A 16,949-nucleotide genomic window follows, 5' to 3' on the forward strand; every position below is an offset into this window, starting at 1 on the left:
CCAGTTTTAAATGGAAATAATACACAAAATGAGTAAAAAAAAAACCCAACATGTTGTCTAGCCTTTGTTTCAGAGAGGACCAAGGCTATCACTTGTCCGTGAATCGGATTTAAGCGGATTGCAGGAAGTCATCTGTCTCCCAGAGTCCTTTGCGTCTAGAGGTGGGACAGAAGAGCGGATGACTGACCATGTCAGCCTTGGCCTCTTCGATGTCTGACCAGGCTCCAAGGGCCCCCCCAGAGCCTGCTTTCGGCTGCCTTCGTGGCCCTTGGAACAAATGCGTCTCCTCTGCCTGTTCTTCCAGGGGTGCCGTTCCATGCTTGAAGTTGCCTTTTAAGGTTCGGGGTTGTTGGTTCCCCTCAACCTGGTTTGCCAGCCTGCTGAGAAGATTTCCCAAGGGTGGCCACTGTGCTGGTCCAGCTTGTTGGAGCCGCAGGGGAGGGCTGTGGGCGGATGGGCCGCCCCGAAGAGCGGAAGAGGGTGCAGCAAAGCCTCCCCCAGGCTCTGGTCCCCCCAGAACACCCCACGCATCCCGGAAAACCAGATAATGTATCTCTGTGGCTTTTGAAGCCACTAAAGGCATGGCGGCCTGCACGGAGGCCGAGGCTACTTGAGAGGGCGGCTGGGGTCCCCCCCGAGCTCTGGCACTGATTTCGGGGCTCCGGGCCTTCTGGCCAAGCCTGGGTGAGGGCTGGACGTGACGGCGTGGGCCTCAGCCCCAGAACAGAAGGCGAGCCCAGGCCGCTGCTCTTACTAAAAGGACTCGGTTTATTTCAGTTTAAGGCATCGCCAATACATAGCACGTTCCAGCAAGGACTCCAGCAAGGGGCAACACGGCTTAGAAGGACTACCATCATGCACAGCACAGACGAGAACAGCGCCGGGGGCGGGCCCAGCGGCAGACCTAGGGTTGGGGCGCACACGGGTCACGCGGGAGCTTCTGCAAAGGGAGTCTGAGGAGGGCTGAGAGTTGGGTGGGCACAGGCAGCCCCATGCAGCGGGGTGGACTGGCATGCATCGCCGACTACCTATCTGGGGGCAAAGGGGGGCTGGGGGGGAGCCGGCCTCTTCACGTTACCAGTCACCCAGAGGACACCTTGCCGGCCTGGGGCAGGCGCGGGGCTGGGGGCTCCCTTCTCCAGCCACAGGCGTTTGAACTGGTTACAGCTGGGGGACTTCATACTCAAAAGGCAGCATGGGCTGCTCACAAGACACGACGCTGGTGAGGGGAAATCTGCTTGGCCTGGGGTCCGGGGATAGACTTTCAGGGGCATCTATAACTGAATGTCTCTCTTTTCTAGGATCTGAAGTTCCACTATTAGAGATTCATTCCTTTGGATCTGATTGGGGGGGGGGGGGGCTCTTCAATGACTCCTCCCCCAACACACAATTTTACACAAGTGTCCCCTTACCATACCTAAGCTACGGTCAGCCAACATCTTAGCAATGGGAAGGAAAGGCAGGGCAGGGCTGTGGGTGGCAAGTAGAGGGGTCAGGTTCGCCAGGAGGGTGCCTGAATACTCCTCTTGTTTACGGCAAATTTTTGTCACAAGGCTGGCCTGGCCCCCAGCCCTGCCCTCCCTTCCATTGTGCCCCGGCCTGAGCCCCTCCCTCCTCCTGTCCCCTCAGGGGCTGGGTCAGGAGGGAAGCTGGCAGGTGGGGGGTGGGGGGGCTCTGGAGCTCCTGGGAAATCCTTTAGGGAAGGGAAAGTCCTTGAGCGAGGATGCTCATTTGGGAAAGGAGGCAGAAGGCAGAGAGCCGGGGGCTCTGGAGGGGCGCGGCCTCGGGGGCTGGCTGCGGCTCCTGCTTTGCCCCGCTCTGCTCCTTGGCACGGAAGCCCCCTCCCCAGGCCCAGCCCCTCCTCGGCTCACTCCTCAGGAGGTCCAGATGTTTGTGCCACCGGCCAGGGGCTGAGGGAGGAGGCACAGACGGAAGAGTCGGGGCGGCTGGGCTGGGCTGCCGCAAGAGGGGAGGCCGGGGATCCGGCAGTCAGAGGCGCGGGGATGGGGGGATCCTGGGGTTCTGCTTGGGGGCTCCCAGTCAGACTCCATCCCCGGCCATCGGGGATCAGCAGACAGTGGGAAAGGGCTCTGGCCTCATTTACAAAGGAGAAAGACAGACCCCTTCCCCGGAGGAAGTGACTTACCAAAGGTCACCCCAGGAGTAATGACAGCTGCAATTTGGAGCTCAGTTGTGTGTGTGTGAGCGCCCACGTGTCCCAGGGAGCCCTTCTTCCCACCCTGCCCATGCCCTGTCCTTAGAGGTTTGTGTGCATGGGGGAGGCGGGGGAGGTGTGTGGAGGAGACCCGGGTGGGGTGCTGGCAGGAAGGCCGGGGGGTGGGCGAGGACGGATGCCCTGAGCCTTCATGTAGGACACGAGTTGGTCAGGGATCTCGGCCAGGACGTCCCTGGCCAGGCGGGCCATGCTGAGCACGTGATTCCCCGTTCGGTCCACGTAGTCCCGGAAAGGCACAAACTGGGGGAGCAGAGAAAGCTGGTCAGAGCCGGGCTGTCCACACCACCCATCCCCTCCGCCCGGGCCGGCCGCTTCCGAGGGCAGAATTGTGAGTTCGTGCCACTCACACAACTCCTTGGAATGCAGTTTATGGCACCGTCCTGTTCAGCGTCCCCTCGTCGTTTCCATTTTGTTGTATTTCTTTTTGTGGGCGTGCAAAAGGCACGGCCATGTTGGTCGTTGTTGTGAGAGCGCGTCGGGGACGTTTGCAGAGCCCCGAAGGCCTCTGGCCTGCTCTCGCAGCAAGGACCCCATCTTGGGGGGCCTGGTACCCCCATAAAAGGGGCTGGTCGCTTCGCTGCCCCCGATAGCACGACCCACCCCATCAAACCCAGCCCCTTCCAACCTCTGGGCTTCCAGGACGCCACTGGGTCTGCCCCCGCCTCTGGCTATTGCTTCAGGCTCTTCTGCCAGCTGCTGTTCGCGATCACCCACAGTTCCCAGAGACTCAGCCCCAGCCTACCACGCCTCTTCCTCTAGGCTGACACGGATCCACTCTTGTGGCTCCAATGACCACCTCCACGGGCATAATTTCCTGTCATCTCTATCTCTAGTCTCGACCTCTCTCCCATGTCAGGTATTTGCAGGAAAGCTCCATTTTTAGGTTTGACCAAGATCTTAAAACTGCACATGAAGATGCAGGGAGGTGGCTCAGTGGATAGAGAGCCAGGCCTAGATACAGGAGGTCCTGGGTTAAAATCTAGCCTCAGACACTTCCTAGCTGTGTGACCCTGGGCAAGTCACTTAACCCCCATTGCCTAGCCCTTACCACTCTTCTGTCTTAGAACCTATATACAGCATTGATTCTAAGATCTAAACAAACTACACATGATGAATGTGGAATGATTATCTTCCCTTTCTTGCCACATCTGTTGCCTTCTCTTGATCCCTCCATTACTATTGATGATACTCCCTGTTCCTGTTGCTTTCAGACCCTAATTTTCTGGAACTATTTTTCTGACTCAGCATTTATTTATGCCTTTTGTCTAATCACTTTTCAATCATGTCTGACTCTTTGTGACCTCATTTGGAGTTTTTTTGGCAGAGATACTAGAGTGGTTTCCCATTCCTTTCTCCAGCTCATTTTATAAATGAGGAAACTGAGGCAAACAGGATAAAGTGACTTGCCCAGAGTCACACAGCTATGGTTTGCCATTTGCTTCTCCAGTTCATTTGACAGATGAGGAAACTGAGGCAAATAGGGTGAAGTGACTTGCCATGGGGTACATAGCTAGTGGTTTGCCATTTCCTTCTCCAGCTCATTTGAGAGGTGGGGAAACTGAGACCAACAGGGTGAAGAGCCTTGCCCAGGATCACACAGCTAGTGGTTTGCCATTTGCTTCTCCAGATCACTTTACAGATGAGGAAACTGAGGCAAACAGGGTGAAGTGACTTGCTCAGAGGCATATAGCTGGTAAATGTTTGAGGCCAGATTTGAACTCAGGAGGAGGAGTCTCCCTGACTCCAGGTCCGGCACTCCATCCACTGTGGCACCTAGCTGCCCCTGCATTCACACCTGGGGACCCAATTATCCCAGAATATCAGTGTTGGAAGGGACCTTAAAGGCCATCTAGTCCAACCTGTATGTGACCAAGAGCCCCTTCCACAACATCCTTGACCACGTATCCTCCAGCCTTTGCTCAGTCTCTCCAGCAGGAGGGATTCTTTCTCTGCAGCTTCTCTCATTGCTCTTCCCTCTCTTGTGTCCACAGTCAGTCGCCATCTTCATCTCCTTCCTCTGACTCCCACAATTTCCTCCCAGTGAGCCTCCTTTCCTCCAGTCTCTTCTCCCTCTCAATTCTCTTTTTCATCCTATTCCTGACTTACTCAAAGACCTTCAGCAGCAACTATTTGTTCAGTTACATCCAACTCATTGTGACCCTGTGGATGCTATCAGGCCAATATTGTCCATGGAGTTACTTTCTTTTTCTTTAAACTCTTTCCTTCTGTCTTAGAATTGATACTAAGAATCGATTCCAAGGCAGAAGAGTAGTAAGGGCCAGGCAATGGGCTAGGTAAGTGACTTACCTAGGATCACACAGCTAGGACATGTTTGAGGCCAGATTTGAATACAAGATCTCCCATCTCTAGACCTATCTCTCTATCCTCTGAGCCACCCAACTATCTTCCTTGGAATTTTCTTGGCAAAGATATTGGAGTGGTCTGTCATTTCCTTCTGCAATAGACCAAGGCAAACAGAGGTTAAATGACTTGCCTACAGCTACACAGCTAGGATATGTTTGAAGCTGGATTTGAACATGGGTCTTCCTGACTCTAGCCCTGGTGCTCTATCCACTGAGCCACCTAGCTGCTGTATTGGCTATTACCTCTATGATATATAAACTCACTCACCAGAGCTTCTCGTACAATGTTCTGTACCCTGCTGGGTACCTAATAAATTAATAAATTATCTGATCAAGAAACAGCTAGGAAGGGCAATTAGATGGCCCAGGCCTGGAGTCAGGAAGACCTGGGTTCAAATTTGACAGGTTGGACTCAAATAATTTAGGGTAAGTCACTTAACCCCAATGCCCAGTCCTTACCACTCTTTTGCCTTGGAACTGGTACTTAGTATTGATTTTAAAGGCAGAAGATAAGGCTATTTTTTTTTAAAGAAGAAGAAATAGCCAGAGAGCCAGCACTATGCTAGATCCTATATGGGACCCAGAAGGAGTAAAGACATGCCCACTGCCCCCAAGGAGCTTATAACCTAGCTGGCTAGGCAGAACAGAGATAAACAGACAAGGAAAGAATAACCCAACACAACAGCCAACCAAACACTGAAGATAATCAGTGAGTTGTACAAGGTCAGGAAAGGGAAAGTTGATCATAGGGAAATAGTCAGGGAAGACTTCCTGGAGAAAGTGGACCTTGAGTTGGGTCTTGAAGGGCGAGGCAAATTTGGATAAATGGAGAGGAGAGAGAGGGTGACTCTGTGACTCAGTGTTTTTTGTGTGCTTATGAAGGTCCTTAAAAAACAGACAGGATTAGAAAAAGTGGAGAATGGATTTCAGGATGGAGAGGGACACATGAAGATGGCCATGAACATTGGCAACCACTGCAGAATGTTTGGAGATAATTCGAGGACTGTTCTGAATTCACTAACAATTTGTCCTGAATTGACTAACAAAACTTCCGGGAGTCAGGAAGACCTGAGTTCAAATCCAGATTCAGATTCTTAATATCTGTGTGATCCTGGGCAAGTCACTGTATCCTGTTTGCCTCCATTTCCTCACCTGTCAAATGAGCTGGAGAAGAAAATGGCAAACCACTAGCTGTGTGCCTTTAGGGAACTCACTTCACCCTGTTTGCCTCAGTTTCCTCATCTGTCAAATGAGCTAGAAAAGGAAATGGCAAACCACTAGCTGTGTGTCCTTGGCCAAGTCACTTCCCCTGCTTCCCTCAGTTCTATCATCTGTCAAATGAGCTGGAGAAGGAAATGGCAAACCACTAGCTGTGTGCCCCTGGGCAAGTCATTTCACCCTCAGTTTCCCCATCTATCAAATGAACTGGAGAAGGAAATAGCAACCATTCTAGTGGCATTTGTCAAGAAAACCCCAAATGGGATTACAAAGAGTCCAGACACAACTGAACAACAACTTGCATTAGTTAAGGATTTCCCACCTCCCTCCAAATCAGTCAGGGTTTCAAGTACTTTATTCCTTTATGCTCTCCAGTGAAGCCCCCATGGGAGAGGGGAGGGTACCATATTTATCTGGGAGTATAGAGATGGGCAGGCTGGGTAACATCAGGGACGTGGGATCCGTGGGCACTTACCTGGACAATGTCACGCTCTGCTAACTTTCCCCGGGAGGAGATCCGAATGTCGTCACCGTCCAGCTCAACCATGGCTACAAGAGGAGGGAATGACTGTGAAGGGCTAATCAGGGAATGGGGGCCCGATCTGACCTCAGTAAGGGTTCTGCCTGGAAGGGCTCCCTCAGAATCCATCGATTCCCACATTTCTGCTTTTAGTCACAGATTCATGGAATGCCAGAGCTGGATATGGCCTTTGAGACCTAGTCTGGGCCCCCCCCCCAACCTGAGGAACCCTCAAGCTATAGAGCAGCTTTTAAAGGGGGGCTAGGGAAATTTGGTAAATAGTTCTATTATCCTTTAGAAATATTCCAAATATCTGCGCTAATGAACAAGTGTTCTCATGTAACGAACAAAGTTTTCCTTATGAAAACTAATTTTTAAATTTTTTTGTGTGTGTATTTACATAGTAAACTTTGGACTTTATTTCTTTTCATTTTGAGAAGGGGGACCAGGAAAGTTTACTGAAAGTCAAGAAATACCGTTTGGAAAATGCTGGGAATTCCCGATCTAGCCCAACCCTTCATTTTTCGTACACATTGAGCCGTAATCACAAGAGTTGTGGTTTGGCCAGGGTGGGGACTTTCACCATCCACACAAATCACTTTTGACCTTTCCTACAGCTTAGTCGAGGGCTTTGAGTATTGCCATAAGAGAAAAATGGGAAGCCTGGAAGCCAACCCAGTGATAAGCCAGCTGCTCTGCCCTTAGTTAGACTGGTTCCTGGACAACAGACATACATCCTCTCACAGGATCATTATCAAAAGCCAACCCATCAAAGCCTATTCTTTGCTGACAGAGCCTTTGAGAACCCAGGGTAACCTCTTATGCCAGGATCAGAAATTAGAGGAGAAACTGAGTCCTTCATTTTATAGGAGAGGAAACTGAGGCCCAGTGAAGGAAATTGACTAGCCCAAGGTCTCGCTGTAAAAGGAAGAGATCAAATGAGAGCCCAAGTTTCTAAACTTCCCACTCAGGTCTTTCCTTGATAGGAACACTGCTAACTCCTGTTCCCCCCGGCTCTCAAAATTGAGTGAGGGACCTGGTGTTTGAGAGGTTGGAGAAAAGATCAGTGAGGGAGGGCAGCTGAAGATGACTCTGGAGCTTTGCATGACCTGGGCCAATGCATGAGGACAAGACAAGGGCACTTACTCCACACACTCTTCCTTATACAAATATCACTCAGTGCATTCACTTGCCACTGGGGACAGATAGATAGATATACAGACAGACACAGACAGACAGATAGACAGACAGATAGACAGACAGACAGACAGGCAGATAGACAGATAGATAGACAGAGATAGATAGACAGAGAGAGAGAGAGAGATGAATAACCTCACAAAGTAATTTACCAACACACACACACACACACACACACACACACACACACACACACACACACACATCTCAGTTCATTACTTCTAAGTGTAGGTTTTCCATTCCAGCCATGCACACAGGAGGTAGCAGTAATCATAATCACAATCATAATGATAGCTAATATTTATAGAGTGTTTACAGTGGAGAGCACACCAGCTTTGGAGTCAGAGGGCCTGAGCTCAAATTCTGCCTCCAATGCTTAGTATCTGTGTACTTGGGCAAGTCACTCAATTTCCCTCGAGCTCTGTTTCCTCATCTATGAAATGAGGAGAGTGGACTGGACTTTTGAGTTCTCTTTCATCTCTAGAAACAAATCCTGTGAATTATTTGTCCCCTGTTCTCTAGTTGTGTGAATTTTACATTCCTGCCTCTGCATGTCACTCTTAGAACCCCAAATTTATTCTCCCTCCTCAGCCCCCTGGGTCCTCTCTACCAATCTGAGCTCCTCTCCTATGTCCAAATCATGATTTAAATTCATTTCCTCCAAGAAGCCTTTCTAAGCAAATCAGACACCATCATGACACCAAAATCTGTTCCCTTAAAGTCAACACATATTGAATATACATGTATCCACAATTTGCAAAATTCACCTGGATTCATAGAAACATACATTTTTGAGCTAGAAGGGACCTTAGGGGTCATTTAGTTCCTTTGGTAAGGTTTGTTTTAGAGTGTTTTGTGGGGAGAGGAGGGAGGAAATGCCCGTAGATCTCCTTTAAGTGTTTAAATTCTGTCCTCCCTCAGGATCATGACAATGGTCATGAAAATGCTGAAACTATCTGCTTACATCTATATAGTGCTTCTTAGTTATATAGGGGGGTGTGTGGGGTTTTCAGGGAGGGGTAGTATCTCTGGTATGGTGGGCAGCTCTCCAGCCTCCGACCCCCACCTGACACCCAGCTCTCACTTGTGGCTCCCAGTAGCTGCTAGCATGTGGCAGTGGCCACACCCCGGGCAACGGCTTCAACAGGCTGGCCAAACCTTGTGAGGGTAGCCATGGGGTCATCGACCCCTGGTGAACCAGGGCTTTGCTCACCCAGCATGTGAAGACTGCTTCGGAGGAACAGGCAGAAGAAACCAATAAGAAGGTTCAACGGCTGAGATGGTGACGCAGCAAAGCACTGTGGAGTGCTTAGGGCATGTTGGAGCACAAAAGACAACACGGCCATCCAATGCAGCTGAGGAAGTCTCCAGACGTAACAATTTTTCGTGCCAATGGACCCAGGCTTCCAACGCCAAGAGAGTGGGACTGTTTCTGTGCATCGACTTTTCCACTTAAATCTCCTTCACGCACAAGTATCTTTGTGCACACTCATCTATCCTAACCCCGTCCACCCTCTTCAAGACCTGCAGCGATGGGAGAGTGGCGACGCAACAGGTGGAGGTGACCACTGGCAGTTGTAGTCACGATCCTGCACGTAGGCGGCCCACGGACCAGTGGTCGCTCGGCCCTGTGGGCAGCAGGGACGTTCGGCAGCATCCTGGGCAACTGAGCAGCCCTCTCTAGGACAGCACTGCTCACCCTAATCAAGGGAGGGGACTAGAAAAGGTGTCCCAAACATTGCCTGCCCTACAAACACCCGGTCAGCACACCACGGCTGGCGGGTCATCCCCTTTAAGCGGTCGAAATCAAAGAAAAAACACAAAGAAACTCCTACTAGGAGCAGAAACATCAGGACATTACTTGATAGAGAGAATACCCCAAGACTTGAGAGAAGAACAGCTCTAATCGGTAAAGGACTGGCGCAATATAACATCGACATCGTAGCCTTAAGCGAAACACGCTTACCAGAAGAGGGATCACTCAGTGAACCCACCACTGGATACACCTTCTTCTGGAAAGGTAGAGCCTCAAATGAAGACAGAATCCACAGTGTTGGCCTGGCTATCAAGACCAGTTTGCTCAAACAGCTGCCAGACTTGCCTGTGGGCATCAGCGAGAGGCTCATGAAGATCCGTTTGCCTCTCAGCAAAGACCGGTATGCCACAATCATCAGCGCATATGCTCATGCATATGCAACACTGACCAGCACAGAGGAGACCATCGAGCAGTTCTACTCTGACCTGAGTGCCGTCCTGCACTCAGTGCCCACAAATGACAAGCTGATACTACTGGGAGACTTCAACGCCCACGTTGGCCAGGACCATGAAAGATGGAAAGGAGTGCTCGGCAAACACGGCGTGGGCAAAATGAACAACAACGGCCTACTGCTACTCAGCAAATGCTCAGAGTTCGAACTCACCATCACGAACACTGTGTTCAGAATGGCGAACAAATATAAAACAACGTGGATGCACCCAAGATCAAAACAGTGGCATCTCATTGACTACATCATTGTACGCCGGCGAGACATCCAGGATGTAAAGATCACCAGAGCCATGAGAGGAGCTGAATGCTGAACAGACCACAGATTGGTTAGAGTGACTCTTCAAATGTTCATTGCACCTCCCCATCTAAAACGCGCCCAGACAGTTTGCGCATTTTACAATGTGAGTCATCTTAGAGATCCATCTTATTTGCTAACATTCCAGTCCTGCCTGGATGACAAGCTGTCTGCCAAGGGACCACTCACTGGAAGCTCAACCGAGAAATGGAACCAGTTCAGAGATGCAGTGAAGGAAACATCAAAGGCAGTCCTAGGCCTCAAACAACACAACCACCAGGACTGGTTCATCGAGAACAACACTGCTACTGAAGACCTATTGAGCAAAAAGAACAAAGCCTTTATGGAGTGGCAAAATAACCCAAACTCTGCTCCTAAAAAGGACAGATTCAAGTCTCTCCAAACCACGGCACAGTGTGAGATCAGGAAGATGCAAGACCGATGGTGGGGGAAAAAAGGCAGAAGAAATCCAGCGCTTTGCTGATACAAAAAACTACAAACAATTTTTCAGTGCCCTCAAGACTGTCTATGGGCCATTAAAACCCACCAGCACTCCCTTGCTATCCTCTGATGGTGACACTCTCATAAAAGATAAAAAAGGCATCAGCAACAGGTGGAAAGAACACTTCAGTCAGCTTCTCAACCGACCCTCTTCAGTCGACCAAAGTGCCCTTGACCAGATCCCCCAAAACCGCACCATTGAACAACTTGATGTCCCCCTTTCAATAGAGGAAGTCCAAAAAGCCATTAAACAAATGAGTGCAGGCAAGGCACCCGGTAAAGATGGGATCCCAACTGAGGCGTACAAGGCCTTAAATGGAAAGGCACTCCAGGCATTCCACATAGTGCCAACCAGCATATGGGAAGAGGAAGACATGCCCCCAGAACTCAGAGATGCCTCTATTGTAGCCCTGTACAAAGGCGCACGAGCAGCCTGTGACAACTACAGAGGCATCTCACTACTCTCCACTGCTGGAAAGATTCTCGCCCGTGTTATACTCCTGTCATCTGTTTCAGAGCAGAACTTGCCTGAATCACAATGTGGCTTCCGACCAGATCATAGCACCATCGACATGGTCTTCACAGTGAGGCAAATGCAGGAAAAATGCCTTGAGCAGAACCTGAGTCTCTACATTGTCTTCATAGACCTGACAAAGGCATTCGACACAGTGAACAGGGAGGCATTGTGGGTGATCCTCAGCAAGCTCGGTTGCCCAGCAAAATTCATCAAACTGATCCAGCTCTTCCATGTCGACATGACAGGGGAAGTCCTATCTGGTGGAGAGACTTCTGACAGCTTCAACATCTCCAATGGCGTGAAACAAGGCTGTGTCCTCGCTCCGTTACTATTCAACCTATACTTCACCCAAGTATTACGACATGCTGTGATGGATCTAGACCTGGGTGTCTACATCAAATACCGACTGGATGGCTCACTATTCGACCTTTGCCACCTGACTGCAAAAACAAAGACAAAGGAGAGACTCATCCTGGAAGCTCTCTTCGCAGATGACTGTGCTCTCATGGCCCACCAAGAAAATCATCTTCAAACCATTGTAGACAGGTTCTCTACAGCAACAAAACTGTTTGGCCTGACTATCAGCCTCAGCAAAACAGAGGTGCTGTTCCAACCTGCACCAGGGAGGCCAACGAACCAGCTGTGCATTACAATCGACAGCACGCAGCCTTTCTAACGTCAACACTTTCAAGTACCTGGGCAGCACCATCGCCACCAACGGGTCCCTAGACCATGAGATTAATGCCAGGATCCAAAAGGCCAGCCAGGCACTCGGGTGGCTGCGCTGCAAAGTCCTTCAACACAGCGGTGTAAGCACTGCGACGAAGCTCAAAGTGTACAACGCAGTGGTCCTCAGCTCGCTCCTGTACGGTTGTGAGACATGGACACTGTACCGGAAGCTCATGAAACAGCTGGAGAATTCCACCAAAGCTCCCTCCGGTCAATCATGAGGATCCAATGGCAGGACTGAATCACCAACCAGGAAGTCCTCGACAGAGCCAACTCCACCAGCATCGAAGTCCTGGTCCTCAAAACCCAGCTACGATGGTCTGGACACGTCATCTGCATGGACCCACAGCGAATACCAAGACAGGTATTCTACGGTGAACTGTCAGCTGGACTCAGGAAACAAGGCTGACCAAAGAAAAGATTCAAGGATCAGCTAAAGTCAAACTTGAAGTGGGCTGGCATTACACCAAAGCAATTAGAACTCACTGCCTCTGACAGAAGCAGCTGGCGAACCCACATTAACCATGCTGCCACCTCCTTTGAAGATGAACGACGTCGACGTCTTGCTGCTGCGCGTGAACGCCAACACCAAGGCACAACCGCACCTCCCGTAACAACTGGCGTCCCAGGCCCCATGTGCCACACACTCTGCGCCTCAGTCTTTGGACTTCAAAGCCACATGAGGGTACATCAATAGATGATAATGCACAAAGACAATTGTCATTCTTGGTCACCGAGAGACTACCACGAGTTATATAGGATTTTGTATCAACCAATTGATCCTCCTAACGCTCCTGGGAGATAGGCAGAGCAGGGGTTATTATCCCTATTTTACAGATTAGAAAACTGAATCAGAAAAAGGTGAAATGATTTGTCCAAGGATCACATTGCCCATTGGTGGTGATGCAGAGAGATGAATATGCCCACAGTTAGCACAAGTTTAAACATCCATGCAACCACTTGTAATTCTCAATCTCTCTCTCTCTCTCTCTCTCTCTCTCTCTCTCTCTCTCTCTCTCTCTCTCTCTCTCTCTCTCTCTCTCTCCTTCTCTCTCTCTCTCTCCTTCTCTCTCTCTCTCTCTCTCTCTCTCTCTCTCTTTCACACACACACACACACACATACACTTTCTCACATGCTCTTTATTTCCTCTCTTTTCAAACATGTTCTCTCTTTTCTCACTCAAACATTTGCTTATCTTTACTCTCATACACACACTCTTCTTTCTATCCTCTCTCACAAACTCTCTTCTCACATATACTTCACTGTCTCTCTTCAGAGGCATTTCTTTCTTTCTTCTCCCTCATACAAGCTCTCTCTTTTTTAAGTTTCCTCTTTTTCCTCTTTCACATACTTTCTCTTCTCCAACCCTCAGACACACACTCTTTTCTCTTTCATATATACATACACTCTATGCTTCCTTCTTTCTCTCTCTCTTTCTGTCTTTCTTTCTGTGTGTCTCTCTGTCTCTCTCTTCTCTGTCTCTGTCTACCTGTCTCTATCCTCTCTTTCCTTTCTTTCTCTTTCTCTTTCCTTTCTCTGTCTGTCTCTGTCTCTCTCTCTTTCTCTCTCCCCTGTCTCTCTGTCTCTGTCTCTCTCACTGGGAGAAGTTGGAGCAAGCTCCATGGATACCCGGGCGGCCCTAAGGAAGCATAGAATGATGGAAAGGGATGAAGGAAAAGGAAAGCAACTGGGTCTTACCATCAAACTCAGCCTGGCCAACGCCCACGATGATAATGGACATGGGGAGTTTGGCAGCCTGTTGGGCAAAGAGCACCAGCATGGGAAGCCAGAGGGGAAACAGTAGACACCAAGAGGGAGAACAGGCAGAGAGATAGGGGTGGGGAAGAAACAAAAGGAACAGCAAAAAGGATCCAGAGAAAGAGATAGAGTGAAAAGGATAGTAAGAGAGAAGGGGAGGAATAGAAAGAAAAGGGGAGAGGGAAGATAAGAGAAAAAGAGTTGAGATGAAAGAGAAGTCAGAGAAGAAGGGATGACAAAAAGACAGACAGAGGATCAGAAACAGGGAGAGAGACAGAAGAAGGGGAATTGGTCTAAAGTCTGATACCCAGGAGTAGCAGGAGCCCACCTGGGATAGGCTCTTCCCCTCTTCCTCTTTCTCCAAACTTGACCTTAATCAGTAAGAACCTGACCCTGTCATGTTAGCAATATGAAATCCTTCTAAGTAGGGGAGCAGGATAGGGAGAGCAATTAGAGCTGGCAGCACCCCCCCCTCCCCAGGCAGAGGACCTGGCCAAATCTTCCATCGCTGCCCTTGCTAGGGTGTCCTTTCTTCCATTCACTCAGTCCCCCTTATTATCTGAATTCATTTGGTCCAATGCTGAAAAGGCCAAGAACCTGAGCCCCTCCTGCATTCTCCCTATAATTCTACATCCCTCTGCAGGACAAAGTTTCTGGCCAGGGATTTATAGTGTCTATCTCAAGGCCACAAAAGAAGAGGGGTGAGCAAAAGAAGGTCCCCCTCCCATAACATTTTCTCCAGAGCACCACCCAAGAATATCCCCATTCTGTCCCTTCAGACTCACATTGACGATGGCTTCCTTGGTCTGCGCCATGTCTGAGATGACCCCATCTGTGATGATCAGCAGCACGGAATACTGGGAGCCATCCTGCACAGTTGCTGCATGCCTGGGGTTTGAGGGGTTAGGGGCTTGGGGGCAGAGCTCTAACCTCTATGTCTGGGCAGGGTCTGAGGAGGGGATAGGGTGGCCTCTATACATAATCACTTTCCATTTCCCCCAACCCAGGAAGAGTAACTCCATGGGCCTAACGGGGAAGGCCCTGGGGGAGGTTGGAGCAAGACGTTAGAGGTTATCTGACAAGTTTTTTGGGACAGTGTGAAGGTTCTCCTAAAGGCACTAGGAAGGACCACCTTTGCAGAGATAGGTTGGTCTTTTTGAGAAGGGGGTGAGGGGTAGGAGGTATGAAAAGGGACTTACCTGGCCACATGAGTGACCACTGGTGCAAAGTTGGTGGGGCCATAGAGCTGCACGGTGCGAAGGCTTCGGTGATAGGCTTCGAGAATACCATCAATGCCACAGCAAGAGGGATTATCCGGATTGCCATTCTAGGAGCAGAGGATCAGCGGGCTCCCAGAAAGGGAGACAAAGGAGCAAAGGGAGGAGACAGGGAAAGGGCAAGACACCCAGGGGCAGGGAGGAAGCAAAGCTTGAGGCGGCCAAAAAAGGGACAAGAATAGTTCTATTTCAGGGGGAAGGAGGATGGGAAGAGCAGTCTGCAACCTGGTCCAGATGACAAAATGAAAAATTTCCAGAATGACTCTAAAGCAATTTGGAATTGTGCTTTTAAAGAGTGACTGAACATCCATACTGGATGATGCAGATGATGCACTGCCAGGCATGTATATCAAGGAGGTCAAAGTCAGAAAGAAAGGTTTCATTCAGGCCAAATATTCATAACATCATATATTTTTAGCAGTAAAGAACTGGAAACAAAGAGATGCTCATCAATTAAGGAGAGGCAAAACAAGTTGTGGTAAATGAATATAATGGAATATTATCATATTGTAGGAAATAAATGAAGAGTGAAGTAAGCAGAACTATGAAAACAATTTGCACAGTGCCTACAGTATCATAATACAATAACAACAGCAAAAAAAACCACCTTGTTTAGAAGTTTAAGGTGGTGCAATGACTAAGATTGGTCCCAAAGAAGAGAAAATGCACCTCGCTCCCTTATTTGCAGAATTGGAGGACTATGAGTGTGGGACATTATACATATTACCAGACTTCATTGCTGGATTCCTTTGCTTGTGTTTTTTACTATAAGGGGTGGCTTGATGAAGAGAGAAGGGAAAAGACTCATTCAAAATGAAGACAATGTAAAAACAAAAACAATCAGTGATAATTTTAAAAAAGAAAAGAAAATTGGAATTCAGAACTAGCTTCAATTGAAATCAAAACCAGATGGAAAGGGCACAAGGTAGTGAGATATAACAGGAGGTCACAGAGGAATCCCTTAGGGACATTTCATAGTAGGGGCAACAATGCAAAAAGGTATGCCTATCTCATTAGTACAAGGGCCACCATGATTCCTTGGTTGGGGTAGGCTCTTCTTACATTGTGGCATAAAGGGAGAGGATGGGTGGAAGAGGGCAATACATAAAGACACCAGATCACAGCTGGGAATGGAGGTCCTGTGGAAGGCTCAGAGGACCCTGCTCATTCTGACTTGGTATTCCTTGTGATTGGGTTCAAATCTTGCCACATGTTGAAGGAAAGTAGAAGAGGAAATTTTAGACAGTTCAAAAGGTAAAGACCATGTGAGGGTTCTCTGAGCCTCACTGTTCAGGATTGCCATGAAATGGAACTCATTTGTTTGCCTTCATTCCCTTTAAAGTAGCTAGAGTTTGGGTCACTAATTGCTAAGGAAGAAGGTATCACCATAGGGTCATCTTCTTGGGTCTCATTCAATTCAATCCAGCAATTGTTTACTAAATGCTATGTGCCAAGCACTGGGGATCAAGAAATGAAAAGAAATGAAACTCTTGTTTCTGCCCTCAAGAAGCTTACATTCTACAGGGTTGGGAGGTAGGATAGGAGGAAGAGAAGTATGCCATTGAATGGAATTCCACTACTCTGACACACTGGATAGGCTGGGTCATAAGCCCAATTGATTTTATAAACACTATCTCCTTCTCCAGCTTTTTTACCTTCTTTCTTCATCAGAGGGATACTCCATTCCCCATCTCAGGATCAATGGACCTTTCTAGACAGCTCTTCAATTTTCACATCCTCTTTCATGGTGGGTGTGTGTGTGTGTGTGTGTGTGTGTGTGTGTGTGTGTGCGTGCACATGTAATTTAGTCAAATTTCTACTTCTTCCACTAAGCTCTCAGAAAGAAGATGGGTTCCAGAGTCAGATTCAGAGAGACTCAGATGTATAAATATGTGAAGAGATGATCAGGTCAGAGGACAAGCTAGTCTAATAGTCTTTGGGGGACCTCTAGGTTGGAGTAGTTATTCTCTCCTCCCCCTTTTCAAGTCCAATCCTCCTCTGGACAGTCAGACCCCCCTTCCCCATTCCTCCCCCATCCTGCTCTTGTTCTCTATTCCTGCCTTGACCTTGA

At 49.0% G+C, this 16,949-nt stretch overlaps 1 protein-coding gene across 4 annotated transcripts in view; it reads right to left on the minus strand.

Moving 5' to 3' along the window:
* Positions 1-748: 748 nt before the first annotated feature.
* CPNE5 (copine 5) overlaps positions 749-16,949 on the minus strand; it is a 203,236-nt gene continuing 187,035 nt past the window's right edge. For 3 of the 4 annotated variants that reach the window (XM_056818145.1, XM_056818148.1, XM_056818146.1), the window contains 5 exons: positions 14,801-14,928; positions 14,387-14,489; positions 13,542-13,599; positions 6,293-6,366; positions 749-2,476 (listed from right to left, as the gene is read on the minus strand). In XM_056818145.1, the coding sequence (XP_056674123.1) occupies positions 2,258-2,476; positions 6,293-6,366; positions 13,542-13,599; positions 14,387-14,489; positions 14,801-14,928 (582 nt within the window). In that variant the 3' untranslated portion in view covers positions 749-2,257. The remainder of the gene's footprint in view (positions 2,477-6,292; positions 6,367-13,541; positions 13,600-14,386; positions 14,490-14,800; positions 14,929-16,949) is intronic. The other variant, XM_056818147.1, reaches the window with a different exon arrangement.

The sequence above is a fragment of the Monodelphis domestica genome, chromosome 2, assembly GCF_027887165.1.
Source record: "Monodelphis domestica isolate mMonDom1 chromosome 2, mMonDom1.pri, whole genome shotgun sequence".
In the NCBI taxonomy this organism is placed as follows: Eukaryota; Metazoa; Chordata; class Mammalia; order Didelphimorphia; family Didelphidae; genus Monodelphis; species Monodelphis domestica.